Source organism: Otolemur garnettii, unplaced genomic scaffold, assembly GCF_000181295.1.
Source record: "Otolemur garnettii isolate 467f Iridium unplaced genomic scaffold, OtoGar3 scaffold00022, whole genome shotgun sequence".
Taxonomy (NCBI): domain Eukaryota; kingdom Metazoa; phylum Chordata; class Mammalia; order Primates; family Galagidae; genus Otolemur; species Otolemur garnettii.
In genome coordinates, this window is record NW_003852417.1 from 11,454,553 (window position 1) to 11,478,927 (window position 24,375).

At 35.4% G+C, this 24,375-nt stretch overlaps 1 protein-coding gene across 2 annotated transcripts in view; it reads right to left on the minus strand.

Annotated features, from left to right (window-relative positions):
- Nucleotides 1–24,375, minus strand: part of WDR35 (WD repeat domain 35) — a 62,995-nt gene that overhangs the window by 14,479 nt on the left and 24,141 nt on the right. The window contains exons 11-22 of one of the 2 annotated variants that reach the window (XM_012803780.2): nucleotides 23,391–23,423; nucleotides 22,964–23,024; nucleotides 16,710–16,854; nucleotides 13,842–13,911; nucleotides 10,623–10,676; nucleotides 9,079–9,188; nucleotides 8,391–8,601; nucleotides 6,109–6,189; nucleotides 3,176–3,312; nucleotides 2,650–2,853; nucleotides 1,076–1,222; nucleotides 38–170 (exon numbers count right to left, since the gene is read on the minus strand). In XM_012803780.2, the coding sequence (XP_012659234.1) occupies nucleotides 38–170; nucleotides 1,076–1,222; nucleotides 2,650–2,853; nucleotides 3,176–3,312; nucleotides 6,109–6,189; nucleotides 8,391–8,601; nucleotides 9,079–9,188; nucleotides 10,623–10,676; nucleotides 13,842–13,911; nucleotides 16,710–16,854; nucleotides 22,964–23,024; nucleotides 23,391–23,423 (1,386 nt within the window). The remainder of the gene's footprint in view (nucleotides 1–37; nucleotides 171–1,075; nucleotides 1,223–2,649; nucleotides 2,854–3,175; nucleotides 3,313–6,108; nucleotides 6,190–8,390; nucleotides 8,602–9,078; nucleotides 9,189–10,622; nucleotides 10,677–13,841; nucleotides 13,912–16,709; nucleotides 16,855–22,963; nucleotides 23,025–23,390; nucleotides 23,424–24,375) is intronic. The other variant, XM_003787420.2, reaches the window with a different exon arrangement.

Here is a 24,375-nt window from a genome sequence, read left to right on the forward strand (position 1 = left end):
CCTAACAACTCCAAAAACTAAAATTTGCAATACCTACTGGAAGCAACTTGTGGTTTTCTGGAAGTGAGCTGGCAAGATTCTCTAATCCTTCATAATCTTCTAGCATATAATAACATTCAGCTAAGCGTTCCTGGTTCCGACCTTGCACATAATATTGTACAGCATTCAACCTATGGAAAGAAAAAAAAATCTTTTAAAACTAGTGTGAATCTCCTGATAAATACTTTCCTCAAAAATCTTCCTTCAGCTTGGCACCCGTAGCTCAGTGGTTAGGGTGCCAGCCACATGCACCGGGGCTGGTGGGTTCAAACCTGGCCAGGGCCTCCTAAACAACAATGACAACAATAACAATGACAAAAAAAAAAAAATAGCTGGACATTGTGGCAGGCACCTGTAATCCCAGCTACTTGGGAGGCTGAGGCAAGAGAATCACTTAAGCCCAAGAGTTCGAGGTTGCTGTGAGCTGTGATGCCACAGCACACTACCAAGGATGCATAAAAAAAAAATTCCTTCATTAGAATTTAACATTACTCTATTACATCATCTTCTATTACAGAATAACCTTGAAGCATATAAATTAGGAAAAGAATTTAAAAACTGTATGACATATTCTAATTATAGCATTCTTTGAATATTCTTAAGAAACTTTGTTTTAATCTGATATACTAGTAAACTACTAGCAAACACTGACATAAATAATTATGTTGCTCAAACTAAGAAGAGTAAAAGCCAATGATTCCTGAAAATAATATATAATAAAACAAGCAAATATAAAACACTTTTTTTAACCTCATTCAGAAATAAATCATATAATATCTTGGAATTTTACACTATAGTCCCAAACAAAAAGTGACCTGGACCTCAGGATAGGCTTTGTGTTGGCAAACTCCAAAGTTTTCCAGTGTTCATATCACAACTTAAAAGATCTCTGGCTCTCCAACTTAAATCTAGAACTATTTGAATTTTAGGATCCAGGAAGATGATCTTCACTTCCCCAGCATTATTTCCTAGAGAAGTACTCAGGCAGCCACTAAGTGCTGTGTGAAAGCACAGGTGCTCCAGACAGGTTACATACCACTTTTGTCGATCAGCAAAGTAGTCTCCAATGGCATTGTGAGCTTGTTCAAGGAGACTGTCATCTGCATCACCAGATCCAGTTTTCAAGAGCTGAAGTACTCTAAACCAATCCCCCAACTTCATCCGGAGGCCAATAGCAAGATCTCTACAGAAAATGGCAAAAATATCACCAATCCATCCATATATCTGATAAACATTTATCCAACAAATACTATGTACAGAGAATACACATCAGTGATTAGACAAACAAGGTAGGTCTCCAAACATTTTAGAAACTCAGCTTGATCAGGTAAGAGTCAGTGAGGAGGACCCAAACACCATGGTTTGAATGTGTGGTCCCTCCAAAATTCATGTTGAAACTCAATCTCCAACGCAGTGGTATTGAGAGGTGGGCCCATTGGGAAGTTCACCTTTAGGAACTGACCTAGGCCTTACAGAAGAGGCTTCAGTTTGCTGCTGTTTGCCCTTCAGCTTTCTGCCACGTGAGGGGACAGCATTTCAGGCATCATCGTAGAAGCAGAGTCAGAGCCCAAACCTGTTCATCCCTTAATTTTAGGATTTTCCAGCCCCCAGAACTGTGAGAAATATATTTCTGTTCTTTGTAAATTATTCATTCTCAAGTATTTTTTATAGCACCCCAAATGGACTAAGATACCAGAAAAGGTAAAAGAAAACAATGTCCTGCCTTCATTTTCCTGGACTTCCAATTATTTAACAAAATAATGATTTCTTAGGGAGTTCCAATCCTTTTTTCCTCTGCCACCCACTGGAAGAATAAGAGTTGTCTTGGGCCACATGTTAAATAAACAAACACTGAAGAAAGCTGATTAGGAAAAAAAGAGGTCCATGCATATTTTTCATTGATATCCAAAGATAAGTGAAAAAATCCACACAAAATCAGCACGCAGCCATGGGCCGCAGGTTGAGCACCCCTGAAAATAATAATCATTTTTTTCTAGCAATTTCTTAGATGTGTTCATGTTTATTTCAAAACAAAACCTACAGCATAAACATATATTTTTGTATTTCTTTCCAGAGCTTTAGTTGGATAAGGGATCTCTAGGAAATATAAACAAAATTAATGAAATTTAGATACAATGTTTACAACTGAAATGAAATTAATACATTATTTTATGAATAAAGTACATACATAAACCAAAAATAAAGTACAAAAAAATAAAACTCAATCCCTAACTACTTTTGATTTTTATTTTACACTACTTGACAAAAAGTTAAATAATGGCCTAAACCAAAAAAAGAGAACTGGAATAATCAACCATGTAATAAATGATAAAAGCCTCCAGTCTCTGTAGTCCTATCACTTTTTTACTCCTAAATGGAAAAAAATCTCCCATAGTCAGCCATTACTAGAGGTAAAAACAGAGAAGAAAGTTGCCCCTAAATTTTAATACGTAAATGAATGAAGGGCACGTGGACTATCTACGTTGTGATTTAAACTGAAAATTTCTAAAAGAAATAGTATGATACATTTAATCTATTTACATTCCCCCTTGGTAAAAACAATTATGAACTCTAGAAGCAAGTAGGAATGGCTATACCATCATAGCTTACCTTCTGTCCATATCAAGGTACATTCTTTCAGCCTCTTCGAACCTGCCAAAGTAGGTGACCACTTCGGCCTGCTTCATTGAATCACTCTGTAGATTGCCCAGGCGCTTCACAAACTTAATACCTTGGTAATCTTTGCAGCGCACAAATGCTTGCTCTGCCGTATACAGGTCCAGTTTTTGAAGAGCTGCTTCAGCCAGTAGGCGCCTTCATTAAAAAAAAGAAACAGAAAAGCATATTGAAAGTTACTGATAAACTCGTCTTGAATCAGAATTCAATTATTATACCTATTGCTTCTAGTGAAACATGGTGGAAAGTGATTATTTTAACACAGGCAAAGATTTTTCATATAGCATCCTATTTATAATGAGGGCTTTCAAATCCAAAATGATTTTCTATATTTTAAAAGAAGAGCAAGAATAAGAGGTCTATTTCTATCAGTAGACTAGTAGGGTACAGGGGATGGCAGAGCTGAGATTTCAAAAATCTACACTTGGTATCTTGGAAGGTTTAGAATTTTTTAAAATACCAAAGTCGGGGGTGTGGATTGTCCTCTATGAACTGAGATGCATCTTCAATTCCAACCTTCTCAATCAGGGCTCGACTGTCTCGCAGGGACCGAATCTCAAAGTTAATCAGATAATCCTTGTTTGGATGTTCTGGATTCTGAAAGTAAAGATGAAAACAAATTCAAATAGTTGCCTTTAGAGTATACATTTCTTTCTTGTATTTAAAACAAAACAAAATAACTGCATCATCTCATAAGCAAAACTGGGGGCAAAAGAAATCCCCATGTTTGGGTCTTTTGATTTAGCAGAAAAACATCCAAAACCCAGGAGTCAAGTCCCTCCTGAGGCAGTCAGGCTGCCTATGGAAAAGAGTGGACAATGGCAGGGGGGTCCCTTACATTCATACATCCCTGCTTCCCTTGGCTCATCGTGGTTTCCCCTCTTAAATGAGATACACATCTCAAACATTCAGCACAATGCCTAGATGTACTGTCCACATTATTCACAGCCTCAGAACTGACCTCATGCTCCCCCACTTCAGTCCTCTGAACAGGCACACACCCTAACTGAATCACAGCACTCCCAACCCTTTTCTGGTTGCTGAATTACTAGCCCATCTCCCCAACTCCTCTATCTGAGGCCAGGAACTCTGTCTTACTGGCTCTCAATTAATATTTTCTTAACCAATGAATAGATAAACTTTGGGTAAATCATTTCACCCACTGAGACCCTTCCATATCTAAAAAACTTCATAAAAGTCAATACGATCATCAGGGCAACACCACCTCAGGTACTGAGAAGCAGTCTAAAACTGAAGGCAAGCAGCAACTATGAGCCTTTCTTGAAAAACACTACTGATGATGAAATACAGGCAACTAGAAGGTTAATAAAAATTAAAAATTCATATATAGAGAATATGCAGTAAAACCTGGGAATAGCTTTGAATTCACTTAAAGATAAGACTAAATTATAAATCAGGGTTATAAAACAAAATACATAAAATATTCTAAATCCCGACAATGTAATTAATAATATGGCTAAAAAAGAGAAAAGGAGAGAGAAAATGTAAGAATATCATCATTTAGAGTGCAAAGACAATACTATTAAAAATTAAAATGTAACTTAAACTGATAACCTCTTCGTTTTTTATAATTTTTCTTCTTAATCCAAGAAAATCATACTGTTTATGGTAAAAAAAAAAAATATATATATATATATATATATAATCTGAAAATCTTGAATTCCTTTAAAGTTTTAGGTTATTTAATTAAATTTAAACACTAAAGTTGTACAATGATGCCATTTTTATAAAATTACTTCTGTCCATGTATCTAGTTTATCCTTCCGCCTTCCCTTCCTCTCCTCCTTCCTTCCCTCCCTCCCTTCCTTGTTTATGAGAAAAGGTCTTGCTATGTAGCCCAGGTTGGCCTCAACCTCCCAGACCCAAGCAGTAATCCTCCCACCACCTTTGCCTCCTGAGGACCTACAGGTGCACACCACTGTGCCCAGCTAAATCTATCTTTCTATATACAACTGACAGCCCAGACTCAGACTCCACTACTGATGGTTGACTCTTAAGCTTTACCTCTCACTCTTCCCCTTGTGCCTCACCTAGGGCAAGCTGATAGGAAAGCCTAGCACTCCATTCTTTGGAGCCAGTGAGGGTCAACCACATATGCCCCTACCCATGGAAACTCTCCCCCAGACTACCCCCTAACTACAAAAACACCCTCAAGCCAGTCTCTAATCTATTCTTTCAAGTCATTTCAGACAGTAAGCTTGCCATTTTCTCCCCCAAAAACCTCATTATGGCAGATACCCTCTGAAGTGTGTCCGGTATCATCAATCGTAACATCTAAACCAAATTTGGGGTGGGGGCTCATCCTGCTGCACAAGGGTGGTTAAGATACTGACAAACAAAACTTGTTTACAATAAAAGAGCTGCAATTTATATACAAAAACAAAATATGAAAACATGCTTCAAATTGCAAACTTCTGAAAATTTAAAATCTACTATTCCAATTCCAAAAATATATATAGTACATTTTTTTAAAATGTGCTTTGGATAAAATGAAGGTAAGACTGCTCACAATATAATCTCAGAGAAAAAAAAATTCTCAAAAGAAGGCCAATGCAAAGGATCAAAAAGATACCCAGAATCAAAAAAGGATTATTTCATAAACCTGGAGAAAAATGGGATACTGACTCTTCAAAACAAACATGCAAGTATCCTGGAACTAGAAAAAGGCTAAACAGTTAGATATTTCGTTAGTAAGTCTTTATCATTACTATAAAGATGATGACAACAATTAGCAACCATTTTTTGAGCTCTTCCTTGTCCGGAGCACTGTGCTCTTTTTTAATAACAATTGCATAAATACTATCATTATCCACATTTTATAGAGGTAAAAACTGAGGCTTAACAATTGCATAAATACTATCATTATCCACATTTTATAGAGGTAAAAAGTAAAGAAAAGTAAAGCTCAAAAAGATGACAACACCCATCTGAAGGCTGCAAGGTAACCGAGCAGGATTGGACCCACGATATATCTGACCCTTGAGTCCATACACCCGATCAGGACGGTACACTGCGTCATTCAGAAATGAAAACTCCCCTGGCTCAGAGCCTGTAGCTCAGCGGCTAGGGCGCCAGCCTCATACACTGGAGCTGGAGGTTTCAAATCCAGCCCAGGCCTGCCAAACAACAATGACAACTACAACCAAAAAATAGCCAGGTGCTGTGGCGGGTGCCTGTAATCCCAGCTACTGGGGAGGCTAAGGCAAGAGAATCACTTAAGCCCAAAAGCTAGAGGTTGGTGTGAGCTGCGACACCATGGCACTCTACTCAGGGTGACATAGTGAGACTCTGTCTCAAAAAAATAAAAAATAAAAGAAATGAAAACTCCCAGTTAAGCTTGCAACAGAAATGTAACTGTTTTTAAAGAATTACCTTTAATATCTCATCCAAAAGGACAGATTTAATTTCTAAGTCCTCAAAGTTACAAATATATCCAGAAGTCTGAATGGGTTCCTTTAAAGACAAAAATAAATGTTATGTTTCATTAAGCAAAATTTCTTCTTCTTTAAAAAATCATGATTTAAAGGTTGATTATCAAAATTTTCAAACAAACAGAAGAGAGAGGTTAATACCACATACCCATGACCTAAATAATTATTAACATTTTAGCAAATATGCTTCATTTCATTTTTTGGCTGAAGCATTATAAAGTCAAGTAAGTTACAGACGCTGTGACAGTCCACCCCTTGGTACCTGGGGGTCTAGAGGATACGGTATTACATTGTACCTAATTCTCAAAGAAAATGTGCTTTATCAGTGAATTAAAACTTTGCACATAGGTGGCATCATTTTCTCACAAAGAATCTAAAGAAAGAAAACTGTGCATCTAGAATTCATAGTAACACTCAAACAAATAATAAAATATGTTGCTATTAACTGTCATAAATAGCTTATCCCCTGAATAATAACACAGAGTACTAGTCTTAACAAGACATACTTTTCTGTAGCTATGTGGATCTAAAAAGTTCTGTTAGGCAGGGTGCAGTGGCTCATGCCTGTAATCCCAGCACTCTAGGAGGCCAAGGCGGATGGATTGCCTGAGCTCAGGAGTTCAAGACCAGCCCAAGCCAGAGTGAGACCTCATCTCTAAAAATAGCCAGGTGTTGTGGTGGGTGCCTATAGTCCCAGCTACTTGGGAGGCTGAGGCAAGAGGACGCTTGAGCCCCATAGTTTGAGGTTGCTGTGAGCTGTGACACCACAGCACTCAACCCCAGCGCAACTGAGACTCTGTCTCAAAAAAAAAGAAAAAGTCTCTGTTATGAAGAGTATGTTCTCACGTGATCAGTAAACAGCTAGAGGAGCAAACAGCAGAAAAGCCAAACAAGCAGGACTACAGCAAGCCAGTGTCCTCATGAATGAGAAAAAACACCGCATCGTTTATACAGTGAGAAGGCTGTCTCTAAATCTAATAGAACCTGAACTACATGCCAAGCCAGTAAAGAAACTCATATAAAAAGAAAAAAACTTTTTAAAGAGGTGCTCTGTTACAACTACTTAAGAAACACTTTCCACCAGGCAAAGATTCCACCTGGTGTTAGACTGCCCATGTGTGCAACACACACATTATGAGCAGCCAGATATGACAAACACTGTCTGTGCTCCAGGCATATGATTGCTGACTTAGTATAAGCAAGGCCAGGGAGAGAAAAAGGACTCTAACATTCAAAAAGTATTCTACCCCGTCGTCAAGATTATCCTAAGGTTACCTGTCAAATTTCCCCAGCTGTTTTGTGGCAAGAATCTTGGCCATTTGAAGAAAGCTCATGATTACAGATCAAATGTATTTCCTTTCAACCATGTTTCAGGGTCTAAGAATTACATTGATCCTAAGACTCCTAAAAGGTTTAATATAGCCTTTGAGTGCCATTTATATCAGAGGTCATTTGCCAATCCAAAGATCCTGAGTAAGGTTCAAATGAGGAAATGTGAAAACCATTTAGAGTATTAAAGGGGCAGACAGTTTACCACCAAATAAATTACTCTAGAAAATCTGTAGCAGCTCAGGAGCCCAAGCATGCAATTTTTCCCAAGAAGGAAGCTTATAGATGCAAACAAATGGAAATTAATGACGTAAAGCATTTAATAACTCATCTCATTATTTATACTAGCAGAATACAGAAGGAATACAGAAAATTCCAAATTGAAAATCCATTACTAATCCAAAATCATCTAAAAGATTTATTTTCTTAGTGATGTTTTGATTACACTACCACTCAAGTCATTTTGTATTTTCTAACGTGAATAGATAAGCAGAAGAGAAGGAAAGGACGAGGCAATTTCAAAACTACATTTATTGGGTTAGGTTGTTTTAAGAAATTTTGGCAAATTAAAACTACTTATTTTCTTTCTCTTCTTTTAACTTTGACAAATTATAAAAAAAAAAAAAAACTATTTAGTGACCAGGCTTCCATCTTTTAAAAAGAACAAATAAATGCCTAAGAAGTAAAATGTTTAAAAGATAAGCATTATTCCCAGTAAAGACCAAATATTTCAAAAGACCATAGAAATTTTCCACTTATTTTCAGAAATCCATGCAGCCATGCTGCTACTGGTTTGTGTTCCATAAATCTCTTAAAGAAACCTAGGGAAAATATCCAGGTTTTGATATTTGGCCCATTATTTATAGACTGTTAGCACTCATTTCTTGTTTTTACCTCAGGATCCAAGTTTCTGAAAACATACATTCTTGTCTTCTCCATCATTGCAAACAAATCAGGATTATCCTTGGCCCACTTCATATCCCAGACATCTTTTCGCTCCAATTTTAACAACTCGCCAATTACTTGCTGTCCTGTACTGTCTGTTCCTCGAGCATCCAAGTCAAAGAAAGTTAGAATTCCTGAGATGTCTATGATAGCAAGACGACTAAAAATAATGTAATTGGAGAAAAAATTGTAAAATTACTATCAGTATCATGAGAATAAATACATATAACCATTCTTCTTCAAAATCAGATTATCAGAAACCTAGAATATAACAGAAATGGCTCTTGAAAATATTTTTTATAAATTTGATAGAATTAATAAAAATGGACTGCTTTTCATTTTGCTTCCTTGTGAGGAAAATGGACCCAATGAGATTAAACCAACTGGTATGAAATAAAAAAGTGTCAATTCCCTTAAAAGCTATAAAGTTTATTTACTACTAATAGTAAAAATTTGTGCTATAATTTCCATATGCCCAATTAGAGAAAGCATTTAAACCAAACACATAGTAAAGCCACACTAAATTTTAATACAAGTTCATAACAAACACTTGTCTTTACACTTACTACATAAATCCAACAATCCAAATAGATAGCTTCCAAGTCGACCATCTATATGAGAGAGCTTTAAGGCTTACCTAGAATTGCAATTCAAGGATAACTGGTAGGCTCGACAATCAAGGGAAAATTTTTGAACCAAACCAACATTAGGAAGACTGTATCTCTGAATGGTGCCAGATTCACGACCCTAGGGAAATTATTTCTGATTACTTAAGCATATTTGCCATGATAATATTAAACTACAACTATAGATTTCTCTATGTGTCTATACGTTTGTTTGAAAATCAAAGTAATGGCATTATCACAAATTCTCAATTCTGATCATGAAACATGTTATAAATTACATATTTATCTACTAATTTAGGACCCTTTTAAAACAGCTGATAGTGGTCTAATTTTTTTTCATGTGATGTTCAAGAAAGAAGTCAGACATAGCTTTTTTGTAACACACAAAATTTTACATCATGAGGTTATTTACAGCTTTTGTCTAGGTTAATATTCAGAGTGCATTAAAAACTAAAACATTATAGCACTTGAATTTAATTTCATATACATACATGAAAAATTGATACAAGACCAAAATATAAAACAGTGGGTACTGAAAGTCTAGATTTTTATCTTACGGCCATCTATCTGCTACTAGTTTTTTGGCAAGGAAGAGAAAGATGATATGAAAGCAGGGATACCATGAGTATTAGTTTAAATATTCTTTAAAAATAAAACAGAATATGATTTTCTCTGCAACTCTGCAATCAGTGTAACCTGGTTTCTTGTACCCTCTATGAATCCCCAACAATAAAAAAATAGAGTAAGTACAATAGAAAAGAGAGAGCCGTGGTTTTCTGTGCCTTGGGCCATGACAATGGGACACAGTGGAAGCTGCCACACAGCCAACCTTTACCCTCTCCTTTTCATTCAGAGCAGCACAGCTTTCACAAGAGGACCTGGCAGCAAGGCAGCAATACTACAGAATCCTGCGCTGCTGAAGACATTTTCCCCATAAAATTGGCTAATGTCTAAAGAATATAACTAGAACTGGAATATACACTATTAAGGCTCTGCTCACATAATTCAAATACAATAATCTCACCAGCATTATATTAAGTAAACATTTATTTCTAAAATTAATATTTTCAAATGTGAACATTCAAGAAAAGAGCCATTGATTCTATTTGAAAAACTGAGCAGAAATTTGCTTTGGATGACTCTATTTTTTGGCTAGCAAACACATTACCTCTTCATTCTAGTCTTACGAAAGTAGCTGAGCCAAAGTACTTTCTTTAATATAAAATACCAAGCTACACAGGGGAGGAAACTTTCTAAGACCTACAACCACCACACAATCTATTAACTTTTATAGGGCTCATTCACCTCTGTGTGAAAAAATTCTAAGTTTACTTTATCGTCTGAGATGTCCTTCATTTTACTGCTTTTATCAATAGCTAGTTTTGCATATAATTAGCAATACGTAGGGCAAGTATCAAAACTTCCTTACTTCTTATACTGAAGTTAGTAAAAGTTGGGATGCCACAAGATAATATTCAAATTCAAAACTTGTTGCTTTAACCTTTTTTGTAATTTAAATAATTATATTTCATGAAATAAATTTTTTACAACTTACCACAATCAATATCTTATCAGATGCAGTTATGGCACAAATTGGATCCCTTGTGCCCTAAAATAAATTAATCAATCATTATTATTTAACAAATATTTACTGAATAACTAATCTACTATAAGGTAGTATGCGATTCAATAGGAAGAATATGCCAATGATATATCTATTCACTGAACATCTACTAAGTGCTGGTGTTAGAGCTAAAGTCTACTGAGGAAGATACCTAAAGACAGCACAGTTTAATAAAAGATGTAAAAACAGAGGTTAGGAGAGCCTAGAGGAAGGAGCATCTAAGTTATGGGGCAATGTGGGCAAACCCCAAGCTTAGTCCTGAAAGATGAACACACAGCAAAATGCTGAAAGGTAAAATGTCACGGCAGTGATACAACCTGGAGGGATCTCCAGTGCATTGTGTTTAGGGAGGAGAGCTAATCTCAAAACTGTCTCAAGGTGACAAATCTATGGAAATGAAGGACAGATTAGTGGTTGCCAGCAAGCAAGTCAGGGCTGGGAGTAGGTGAGAAAATGAAGTAGCGTGACAGGAATTTGTTTACAGTGATAAAAGTACATAAAACTACACACACACATAAGTACACAGAAAAACAAGAGAAAACTAAATATGAAATAAGGTCATAGTCTGGACAACAGAACGGTATGCATGTGAATTTCCCATGGTCTTCCCATATTCTACCACACTTTTATAAGATGTCACCATTAAAGGAACCCAAATGAAGTGACTATTTTCCCAATTTCCAGTGAGCCTATAATTATTTCAAAATAAACTGTTTTAAAACCAAAGAATAAGAAAAGCTAGCACAGCAAATTCAGGAAATTACAAGTCATTTGGCACAGCTGGTATCTGAGAACTGTGCTAGAAAAGAGAAGTAGGCCAGAGAAGGGAAATAGTTGTGGGTATCTCTACTTCATTCTAAAAAACACGGGAACTTTCTGAAGATTTATGACCTGAGAGGAGAAGGGCTATGTGATCAGATTTAAATTCTGGAAAGGTCGCACAGGCCAGTGGTATGATAGAAGACTGGCAGAGTGAGCATGGGGAAGACTGACATTAGAGAGGCTACTCTGCACTGGCCACATGTCACCATTTGAACGCACATTCAGCTAAGTAAAGTGAAAGTAAAATTTAAAATTCAGTCAAACTGAATTTTACTAGTTACTTTTTAAGAGCTCAATAACCACACATGGCTGGTGGCTACTACACTGGACAACAAAGATATACAATATTTCCATTATCACAGAAAGTTCTATTGGGCAGGAACTAATGATAGACTGAATCAACTGATAAAGAATTAGGAAGCCAATTTCAGAGAAAGTTATGAGACAGAATCAACAGGACTTGGTGATTTACTAGGTGCAAAGAATAAGAGAAAAGGAGTTCTAATGATTCTTGCACAGATAGTGGAGCCAGTTGCTAAAATACAGAATTTACATGGCGAAATGGATTTGTAGCAAAGATAAGTTCAGCCTCTGACAGGTTAAACTTGGAGTACTTTTGAGCTGTTCAATTTCTTGCTATCCAGAAATTAGAAAAACAACATTGGAAATACAGATACTGTAGTCATCAGCTTATAATTAAAAGGCTAGGTTTCAATATGAACACTAAGAAGAGTGTATTAAACAGTGATAAAAGTAGATTGCCTAAGATGGATATTAGGCAACATCACAATAAGATATGGTAGATAAGCCTTTTTTTTTTTTTTTTTTCATGGAGACAGAGCCTCAAGCTATCCCCCTGGGTAGAGTGCCATGGCATCACAGCTCATAGCAACCTCCAACTCCTGGGCTCAAGCGAGTCTCCTGCCTCTGCCTCCCAAATAGGTGCCTGCCACAACGCCCAGCCATTTTTTGGTTGCAGCCATGGTTGTTGTTTCGGCAGGCCCAGGCTGGATTTGAACCCACCACCTTAGGTGTATGTGGCTGGCGCCTTAGCCACTTGAGCCACAGGCGCCAAGCCGGTAGATAAGCCTTTAACAAAGACGACTAAGGAGAAAAAATCAGCCAGGAATAAAGCCAAGAGTGTGGTTTCATGAAAGTCAAGAAGGAAAGAGTGGTCAAAAATACTAAGTGTATATGCCACATATAGACCAAAAAATATAAAGACAGATAAATTCCTATCGGACTTATTGATTTAAAGGTCTCTGGAAACGAGAACGCAACGGAGTGAAGACGGAATGTGTAGTCAGAGAAATACGAATACACAGTAGTCTTTCCAGAAGCTCAGCTATGCAAGGATGAAGAGACAAAGGGAGCGGATGGAAGAAGACATGTGGCTGACAGTGGAGACTTTTGCTCTTAAGATAGGAGTGATTTTATTATATTTTATGTAAGGATATAGGGAAAGAACTGGTTGATGATGAATCAATTTGAAATTTCCTAAAAGTTCCCTAATAGAAAAGACTGTTTCTTAATCACCAGTAGATTCCCAATACCTACTCCAATCTTTAACACATAATTTACATTCAACAAATATTTGGTAAATAAATGAGTGGATATGTGTATAACCAGATGGACTCTTGCATAATCTGTGGATAGGTCACTAGATCTGCTGCTAAAAGATCTAAGCTTGAGCCCTCGCTTCATTACTTAATCAGTTTGTGACCCTGAGTAAATCAGTGAAGTTTTCTATCAGTTTTCTAATCTGTAAGATGGAGAAAAGACTACATGCTATCTGACTAACAGAGTGGTGAGCATCAGATAAGAAATTAGATAAGAAAGTACTCTATAAATAGGTACCGCTTTAAATACTCTTAGAAAATCATCAAAAATTGTTTACTAAAATATTAAATTACATGAGTTATAAAAAAAAAGCATTTTTCCATAAAGGGACAGAGAACTATGTTACCTGCACACAACACGTATATATTCACTAAAAAGCCAGAGGTGACAGACAAACCCACGGTTGGTTGATAGATAAAGAGAGATAAACAGATGGCTGCTGAGAAGGTGAGGAGAAATTATATCCTCCAATATAGTAGGCTTTTCTAAGTAACATCATATTAGCTACTTATCCTCACCTATCACTTTTCTTTAGTTTAAGAATTTTTAAGATCTAGAAAAAAGTTTACAGAACAGAAGTTTTTTAAAGAATAGCTAAAGTAATCTCCTATCATTGGAAAAAAATTCTTTTTCAGGTCTCAAAATAAAATTACAACATTTCCAAATCTACAAATGTTAACATTTTCTGGTAAAAATAAAATCACCTACTTGAATAGCTTTACTATAATCAAACATCCCTTCCATTGCTCCAGAAGGAGTATCATCAACATGATAAATTCTGTTAAAAAAAAAAAAAAAAGGATCAGAATTTCAAAGAAAGTTGAAGTAAGGATTTTATTATTTCATAATCTCTAGAACAATTAAAGGATTGTATAACACCAATGAACAGTGTTATTTAATACAAAAATTCTGATTATTTTCAAGAGTTCTTGACGCAACTAAACCTTATAAAGGTAGAAACTATCTACAGGTATTTACTAATTACACAAGTGATACGTCCCTGAAAGTCATGCCAAAATCATACATTGCCAATGAATTTCATTAAGTCCCAAGAGATACTTTACATTACTCTCCAGCTGAAAATCAGTCAAGAGTAATTTCTGATACACTTTCTCTGTTGTTAGTTCATAATTTCCCTTCTAACAATGAGTTTAATAAAATTAAAACCTACATGGATTTGGGAAGCTCTGATTAATGGGGTTTGTCTTTGGAAGCACAGAAGCCCTCCCTACCCTTTCTGTGTTATGAATATGTACCACTTTGGGATGTCCACCATCTCTCTGGTACCCCTACCTGTGTTATAACACTTATTTTTACATCACTGTGTCTCTGCTGGTTTACTTGTCTCTCCCACAGGGTGGTGAGTTCCCTAGAAGCAAAGACCATATATCTACTGTCCCTAGCACAGTGCCAAACATTGTCAAGTACTATATGATGAATAATTATTAAAATGAATGGAAGACAGATGACAAAGTAGCTCTGAGGCTCTAGGCAAATTACCTAACTTCTCTGAACCTTAATTTCTCCACCTGTAAAACAGGGTAACAAATTTCCCTCTGCAGTGTTTCTGAGATGCACAAATAAAATGATGTTTGTAAAGCACATAAGCACAAAGCTTGACACAAAAAAGAGTTCAAGAAATGGGAGTTGTAATATAATCATAGGAAAATCATGGGAAATGTCATTTCCTATTTTTAAATACCATGACATTTTATCATTGTAAATTTTAAATCATAATTGTACTTTTATTAACATAATAAAAAAATCAAATCAGAAATAAATTTAACAGAAATGTATTAAGATAAGACACATGTACTAATTTAGAGGTACCACATGTTTCTGCATCTTAATATATTTCTTTTAATATATCCGATCCTATTTAGTTATCACAAAATAAAAGTCAAAGATTGCAAGAGGAGGTCCCCCAAGAGACCATTTAGTCCAGCTCCTTCTCTTAAAACAAGAAAGATACCACAAGAAAGCCATTCTGAGTGAAGTTCAGAGTCAGACAAACCTGGCTCTCTGTCCCATACTTATTTATCAGCTGGTGATCTTTGACAAGTAATTTAAACCCATGTATCTCAGTTTCTTCTCTGTGAAACAAGAATAGTAAGAGTGCCAACTACACTTACAAAGTGTCCAGCACATACAGGGAGTACTCAATAAATGTTGGGTGTTATCACCATCATCAGCCATATTTTACAGATGAGAAACTGAAGTCCTGGGAGAAAGTGCCCAGAGTTATTAAAACCAGTCAGAACATCACAGACATATAAAGAAATGCTTTCTCCAGTCCATGAAACATACCATACTTAATATACCTGCAACTAAGTGTTAAAAATTATGCTCTGTAACTCTGTACTGCTAGTATTAGAACTAAAAATCTTTCAATACAAAAAAAAAAAAAAAAAAAGAAATGCTGAGTTGGCTAAAAGAGTACCCATACTCTATGGAGAAACTAAATGTTTTTGTCTCAATTTAGTCCTATGATCTGCCTTGTCCTTGAAGACTTTAGGTCTCTGCCTTTCATTGCTATGCCAATAAATCCTACCAGCCTGAGGTCTACCACACACTGTCCTCAAAGAGGCCAAACATTCCTTCTATTTAGTTTGCCAACATCACTTTGAAGATAAAATATTTTTCAACTGTTTTTTTCCTGCTTACACATGGAGTCACATATTCAAAACCCACTTACTGAGGATATATCGCCTATATAGTACATGTGTGAGTCTTATAGGGAAGGGAAGGTTTCATTAAGATTTGAAGTATACGTGAGGGAAGATGATGATTTCAAAATACAACCTGGGATTTCTGTCTTGACTCCTACCACCTACTCCTGCCAACACACACCCACATCCTTATTAAGAACCATTGGAGTAAAACATTCAACAAAACACTTTACTTAAAGGTTTAAGGTAACAACAGAAGGGCAAAACACCAAGAGTAACACTAACAGACAATTCCACATACAAAACACAACAAAAGCCTCTTCACCTTGAGACTTACTACAGGGAATCTCTCCGGCCTGGCTCCTAACCTCTCTATGTAGTGGAGCCCTCTTTACCCTACTTATCAGAAGTAATTCCAACCATACACACCCCAGAACCCAGGCAAAGAGAGAAAAGCTAAGTCCCCAGTTCATCCCACCTAAAGACCTCTTCCATGTCTGTATCTAAGGACCTGCCTCTCCTCAGGTGATTGATAGTAAAATCAACTCCACCTTCCCTAGAAAGTTCTGTACCATAACCCATAGGAGTGAAGGTTTATTTAGACACCTGGATCTCAATTGAATAATCGTATTTCAGTATAGCATTATAGCGCTAATCTGGGAGGGGTAGGTGATTGAAGACAGCTATTTCCTTATTAAAACACGGATTTCTACCCTTTACCTCATGCTACTTCTCTTTTATTTCAATAAATCTAAATAGATATATGAAAGATGCTCAAATTAATGGAAAAATATTTCTACGAATCAAGGCACTTTACAGTTCCCAAGCATGGTAATTTATAATTAACTATGTTTGATTTAAATGGGGTATGATTGAGCTACTAAAAAATAAGTATCAAAATATATACCTTTCTCTCCCTTCTTTTCGAGACCGTGTGATTTGATTAATTTCCAGTGCTGTGAGCTTCTTTGCCACACGATATTGCCAAATATAAAATGCTTCTTTTGAAGCTGCTATCACGTGGGTTTTGGTCATTGCAACAAATAACGGTACTATTGAAAAGAACATTAAGACAATTAAGCTAGTTACACGGAATCACAGAATGTTTCTACTGCAAAAGACTTCTGTAATCACTGACTCCAACCTTTCATTTTACCGACAATCTACCCACACATAGTCTCTGAAATCAGAAAATGTGTATACATTTTTTGGCACCTTCCATATATTAGAAATATTTTCTTCTAAACAAATGGTTTTTTATCTGTGTCATTTCTTGGAGAACATTTAGTTGAGCTCCTATAACGTATCCTTTTATGAAGCAGGCAGCCTCATCAAACCTATCTTATAGATAAATAAATAGCAGATTAAAGAAATAAAATAATGGGGCAGCACCTGTAGCTCAAAGGAGTAGGGCGCCGGCCCCATATACCAGAGGTGGCAGGTTCAAACCTGGCCCTGGCCAAAGAGTGAAAAAAAAAAAAAAAAGAAAGAAAGAAAGAAAGAAAATAACTTGCCCAAGGTCACAAAAACACAAAACAAACAATACAAAATTAAACATATGTACACACTCACACAACATATGCAAAAGCAAAAAAAACTCCTTCACAAAAGACCGTTTTAGTGTCTGTTTTGTAAATTTGTGAGTAGCTAAAACAGTATAATACTTAATTTTTCTATTGACTAATACTATGCAAAGCCAACATTAATATGGTCAGAAAAAAAGGAATGATGTTAATAGGAGCTGCCAAGTATGGATTTTTTTGCCATTCAAATTAATGATACGTAGGACAGTAAGAGACTTAGAAACTAAACAACAAATTACAAACTAGCTGAATAGAATGATATTAATTGAGTGGATTAACAATTAGGGGATTCAAAACAGGACGTTTTATATGCCAAATATTCAGCCTAAGAACATCATTTAAAAAAAATGTTTTTTCATCACAATTAAGATTTTCCTATTCACAATACATACTACTACTGACCTCTGGAGGGAGCTCAAAGCCAAGTTTCTTGGGGAGAACAATTTGCTGAAAGCCAGGCACGCAGAATAGCAGCAAAGCCTCCAGGAGGCACTTAGACCAAGCCAGGCTTTGCTTTCTTTCCCTGACTCTGTTCATCTTCACTAAATCCTAAGGTATTTGCCCAATATTTAGTAAATTCCACCATGGATACCCTGATGCTGGCTCCTATTACGCCCTTAGCATGATGTGAAGTAAGTTGACCAGTCTTAACTGCTTTCTAATAAAATAAAACTTTTCCTGAGCAAGCAAAAGCATTTTCCAACCTAACTTTACAATTTTAAATTACACCCATGTTTCTTTTCGATACATCCTAAATACTCACAAGGGTTTATCATTAAGCCTGATTACTTCAAAATTAAAATGTTAGAAGTTCAAAGTAAGAGTCAGACAACTTGGATTCAAATTACAGGTCCTTCTTAACTCTGTGACTTTGAGTAAATTGTTTTCTTTGAACGTGTTACTTACTATAAATTGATGGTAAAAAATATTTTTTTTAAAATTGGGGGGGTTTGTTTGATTTTTTTTCTTTTTTGAGACAGAGTCTCACTCTGCTACCCCAGGCTAAAGTGTAGTGGCATCAGGCTAGCTCACAGCAACCTCAGACTACTGGGGTCAAGCAATCCTCCTGCCTCTCAAGTACCTGGGACTATAGACACCTGCCACACACCTGGCTAATTTTTCAATTTTTAGTAGAGACAGTGTCTCACTCTTGCTCGGGCTGGTTTTGAACTCCTGAGCTCAAGCTATCCTACCCCCTCAGCCTCCCAGGGCACTAGGACTCTAGGCATGCACCATCAGCTCAAGGTGCACCCAACCTCAAGGTTTAAAAGGGATAATAAATATAAAATGTAGGCTGGGCACCTGTAGCACAGTAGTTACAGCACCAGCCACACACACCAAAGCTGGCGGGTTCAAATTTGGCCCAGGCCAGCTAAACAACAATGACAACTGCAATGAAAAATAGCCAGGCATGTAGTGGTCACCTATAGTTCCAGCTACTTGAGAGGCTGAGACAAGAAAATCACTTAAGCCCAAGAATTTGAGGTTTCTGTGAGCTGGGATGCCATGGCACTCTAGCAAGGGTGACATAGTGAAACTCTGTCTCAAAAATAAATAAATAAAATGCTTAATAATTTTAATACTCAATATTTAGGCCAGTGCAGTGACTCATGCCTATAATCCTAGCACACTGAGAGGTAGAAGTGGGTGGACTGCCTGAGCTCAGGAGTTTGAGACCAGCCTGTGCAAGAGCAAGACCCCATTTCTACTAAAAATAGAAAGCCTAGACCGGCCTCATGGCAGACACCTATAATTCTATCTACTCAGGAGACTGAGGCAAGAGGATTGCATGAGCCCAAGAGTTTGAGCTTGCTGTGAGCTACAGCACTTAACTCACAGTGACAGAATGAGATTCTGTCTCAAAAATAATACTAATACTAATAAGAAGAAGAAGTATTGAATTTTTTAAAAATAATGACAGTATTCTAAGTACTTTACATATATTAACCCATAACTGCTCTATAAGTAGGCATTCTTATCCCCACTTAGCCAAGAAACTAAAACATCAGATAGTTATAATTTGCCTATGTCAGCTACAAAGTGGTAAAGCTGGACACAAACCCAATCTGGCTCCAGAATCTGTGCTCTTAACCACTACAGCAGACTGACCTTCATTAAGGATTAAGAAGTACTAGTTAGATGTGGCTGCTTATAATTTTTACTTTTATTATTTACACAGGTTTTTATAATAAAACCATATACAAATTTTCCAGTCAATACAAAAACCAAATACAAACATATTTAAAACCTATGTTCTTTTGAAGATGGTAATGAATTCAGCAAATTCATATGGGTAGATGATTGTGTCTATATACATTTTGCTAGATCTTTAATAAAAGATCCATCCTACCCAAACTAAGATTCTGGGGAAAAGAAGACTAAATTTTAACAGATTGAAGGTTTTTAGGAAAAGAACACAACCAAGATAAAAGCATTTTGTGCCCCTCTCAACTATTCAATACCTGCAAAGAAAAAATTCAAAATATCTAGAAAGGTAATTAGAAAAAAACATTTAAAGAAAATAATTATCTTCTATTAATTGAACTTTGTGACACTAATAGGCAGTCATTACTAGCCAAGCAAAAATGTAAAATAATTTAAAGCAATCTAGGAATTCACATATAAATGAAAGCCGCTTGTAATGTTTTAATGCTAAGGCCTGAAATAAATGCTTACATCTGTAATGTTCCCCTACTTTCCTACTTATTCATTTCTCAGCCCTTTAAAGAGCTGGTAAACTGAAATTGCACTGAAATGTTTTCAACAAATTAACTTTCCCTGGACTGTAAGGAAAACTTAGTGCATGTGTTAGAGACCATCATTAGAAAGCTGCCCACGTGATTCTGCTAAAATGACTAAAGCACAAGCACCCTAGTGCTTCCTAGTCATTTTTCATGCCTTTGTTCCTCTGCAAATACTGTTTTTTCGCCTTAAAATACCACCTGAAGAAATACTTAATCATATAAAACTCAGCTGAAATGAAACCTTCTCTAAATAAAAAAGATGTCCCTGACATCCTTATGCACGAATATCTATTTATCCAGAACCGAGCATAATACGTAGCATACAGCAGCAAAGCAGTTAAGTCATTAATTGATGGACTATTTTAATTATCTGTTTACAAATCCCACAAGAAATGTCATCATTAATTTCTTATTGTTCCCAATGACCAGTATAGAATTTGAAACAGTATATAGTTGTTGATGGTTTTATAAGTAAATGATTATCATTTTTTTAATAACAATAACAATGTTTAAGATAAGGACTAAAAACAAAAACCTCATAAAGAACAAACGAAGATAAATACATTCAGAAATCAAATGATTGCTGCATCGAAATATTAAGCAGTAATAACAATAATAATAATGTAAAGAAAGTAGCATTCACACTGTCAAATAAGAGTATGTCTATTATAGAATGCTCTGATTCTGAGGTTCAGTATGGAGTCATCAGTTAACTTCTTATTTTTTTTCCAAAGTCTCAAAAAATAAACAACTAATATTTATAAATAAAAATAAAAGATAATTTCAAAAAACAGATCATGCCAAATCTTATAGACAATAGAAAAAGAAGAAATACTTCAAAATCATTCTACTTAATCTGGATATATCTGATATTAAAATTGAAGAAAATATGATTACCATTTTTTATTTACATAATAGAAGATAAATATTTTCTACCCATTCAATAAATATTTTATTATTGGCTAAGCACAGTGTTAGGTCATGGGGATATGGAAATTAGTAAGACACAGATCTTTAAGGAGTTCAAAATCTGGGGGGGAAGACAGACGAGGAAATCAGTAATCATAGGGCAGAATGATAAATACTTTGGATAGAAGTACATCAAAGGTATTATAAGGGCTAGACACAACAGCACCAAAAAGGGTAGCTGACTCCTATGTGTAGAGTACAAGAGTTCCACTCATAAACTTCTATAATAATATATAAAGTTCTTTTTAAAAGTTTCTAAAGAAATTGTCAAGAGGAAGAATAGGTAGTAAGTGGCAAAACAAAAATAATATTAAATAAAACATCACTAGTATACTTTTCTTGTTTTAGCCTCCAGTACTCATGAAAATTTGGCAGAGAGGCTTAAAAAAGGAATTTTACAGGATATGTATGAAATAAAAATGTTGCGTCTTTGGCTGTGTTCGCAAGAGACCAATGAAAGAACTGTTTGTTAAAATTTCAGCCAGGGAGACTGCAAAAAAAACAAAAGTTTTCAGACTCAAAAATACAAGTAATCATGCCCTCAATTATTTGCCATTTTATGAAAGGGAAAGATTTACATTTAGCTTTATTTTAAAAAAGTAGTCTACCTGTGATAAAAATTACTTTAAAGCTAACCCTATAATCATCATAATCTGTGTTAAAACTTTTGATACTGAAAGCAAAAGCATATAATCTGAAGAATCACAGAATTTATCCCTTTTAGACTATTATGAATCTAATAAGTAAAAGATATTCATGTGACAAGAGTCTGTAATAATTTTAAGCTAAGCATCTTATGAAAAAACATTAATACTTGTAGGTATGTATATAAATATGTCCATATATAAAACATGCCTACATAGCAATGAATGTAAGAAATGAAGTTGAAATGTTTCACTATATCAGAGGGGGTGGGTTACCAAGACCCTAAGCCAGAATATAAAGTCTTTGAGGCCATTATTTTTCACACTTACTCAAAGATCTTAGCAAAATGCAAACACTTAGAAAGTAGACATTGATATTTGATTGTTTTGACTAACTACCTAATGGGGGTGGGAGACTAATTCTCAGGCTCAGAAAATAATTCAGTGGGTTTTTAACTTGTTAAATTTGGTACTTTTTGTAATACCATATCCAAAACACCTACACTATCATAAGCTTTAAAAGAAAATCATTACTTTTGGAAGTTACAGTGAAATGCCAACAAAATATTTGTTAATGATTTTTAACAATCCACTTAGGATAAGATTTGGAATTTTTAATGGATTGCTTTCCTAGTTATTGGATATAAGGAATGGTAAATCTAAAGTAACAAATGTTCTCTGAAAACAAAACGTCTAGAATTTTTTAAAGCTATCCCTATTAATAGACTGATTTCATGAGAAAAATCTGGAAAAGGCAAACTAACTTTTACAAGCAGCTAAAGTGTTTTTATGGAAGAGAGGTATTTACAGGCAGTTTATTAAAAATAAAAGTGGTTTAATAGCAAAATTCTTTCTATAATCCTCAATTTATTACGTACTAATCATTAGACTGCATGCCAACTCCCTTACAATTGTATTTCCGATTTAAAGGAAATTATGGCAGTGTAGCATTTACAACATTATAGTGATTTTTAGACAGAGTAACCTTATAATTTATTGTATAAACCAGAATGCTATTTGAAAGTGAAAGGGGGCATTATTAATAATTCTACCATGATAACAGAAACACACTGGTATGGATCTGACAAATCAGCAAGTAAGGTCGTCTTCATTATAGAGAACATCACTCTAATTAATAAATACCATTGTTAGGTCTTTAAATTAGTGTTTCAAATAAAACCTGATTGGAGAGGGAATAAATATTAATGAATATTTCCTTACCAATATCAATGTATTTGGGATCCAAGGGTGTGCCAATAGAATTACAAAGAACTAGCACAAACTGTGAACAAATAAAAAGAGTATCAGAGCTCCCACTTATGAGTAATAAAGAGAACATGCTTAACATGTATCATGCTCATCTCTCTTTCAAGTACGACTAGCTGAGAAAGAACTGATAAAATTTTTAGGTGCAAAGAATAGCAGACAAAAAGATGATCATTAAATATAAATAAACATGAATTAAAATTAAACCAAGGCAGATTTCTCAATGTAATGGAACACAGGGGTCTTTAAAAGGATGCTTAAGAAGCACAAGCAATTGGCTACTTTTTACCATTTATACTCCTCAAGTTCCTGATCAGCTATAATCTCATAACTCATTTTTAATCCTACAGCCAGCTATGAAAGAGCTAAGTTAATTTGTTACCATTGCTCCAAATGTCTCCATCTCATTCTCCTCCTTTGAAGCAATATATAAATGACATGAGAAATTTAGGGAAAAATAGTTAATTCAAAAAAGACATGATCCAGTATGGACAAAATGACTTATGTACAAAGAATTATCAATGACTAATATTAGGAAAATAATCAAGCATGATGCACGTTTCACATCACATTGTTTAAAGGTTATTTTCATTCTTACGATTAGTCACCTTTCTTTATCTTCTACTAAGAATACTATTACAGATGTTTTCTTGACTAAAATAACAATTTCCAATAAACCAATTCTCCGTATACTATTTACATATAGAGTTCTCCTTTTTTCAACATCTCAAAACTTACTCAATAATTTCATAAATATAAGATAAATGATAAAAATCTATACTAAAAATATCATAATTTCCCCTTCCACTACTTAAAATAAGCTACTTTACTGCTACAAAATATCAGAAATAAATCCTATTCTTAAACTTACTTTTCACTTATACATTTTATGCTCATAGTTTCAAGAAACAATTCTACAACTACTTACTAAAAATGGCGATCCCCCCTCAACTTTTCATTTCCTACCCCCTTTAACTCATCCTTTACTATTTACCTCTACAAATTTAAATTACATGTTTACAGTACTTCTTGTTTTATGTCAACTTACTGCATTATCCCACTATGAAAGGTAAATATCCAACTTTCTTATACCACACGGACACCCACCACACAGGGGCACATTTCCATCCCTCTTCTACTTGTCATTATTTTTGGTGTCTGCCTGTTAAATTGCATGCTTCCTGCAAATGTCTGACAATTTTTGTCTATCTGCTTATGCTTAAGAGTGAGACACTAAAAAGCTGTTTGGAGCATCTTTACTTTAAGGAGATGGGCAACGCTGCTTCCCTGGGGACTCCCAATCTCAGTCTCTTTAAAGGTCTGTTCTCTTGAACAGGTCTTCTCCCAAAGAGACTCGATCTAATCTC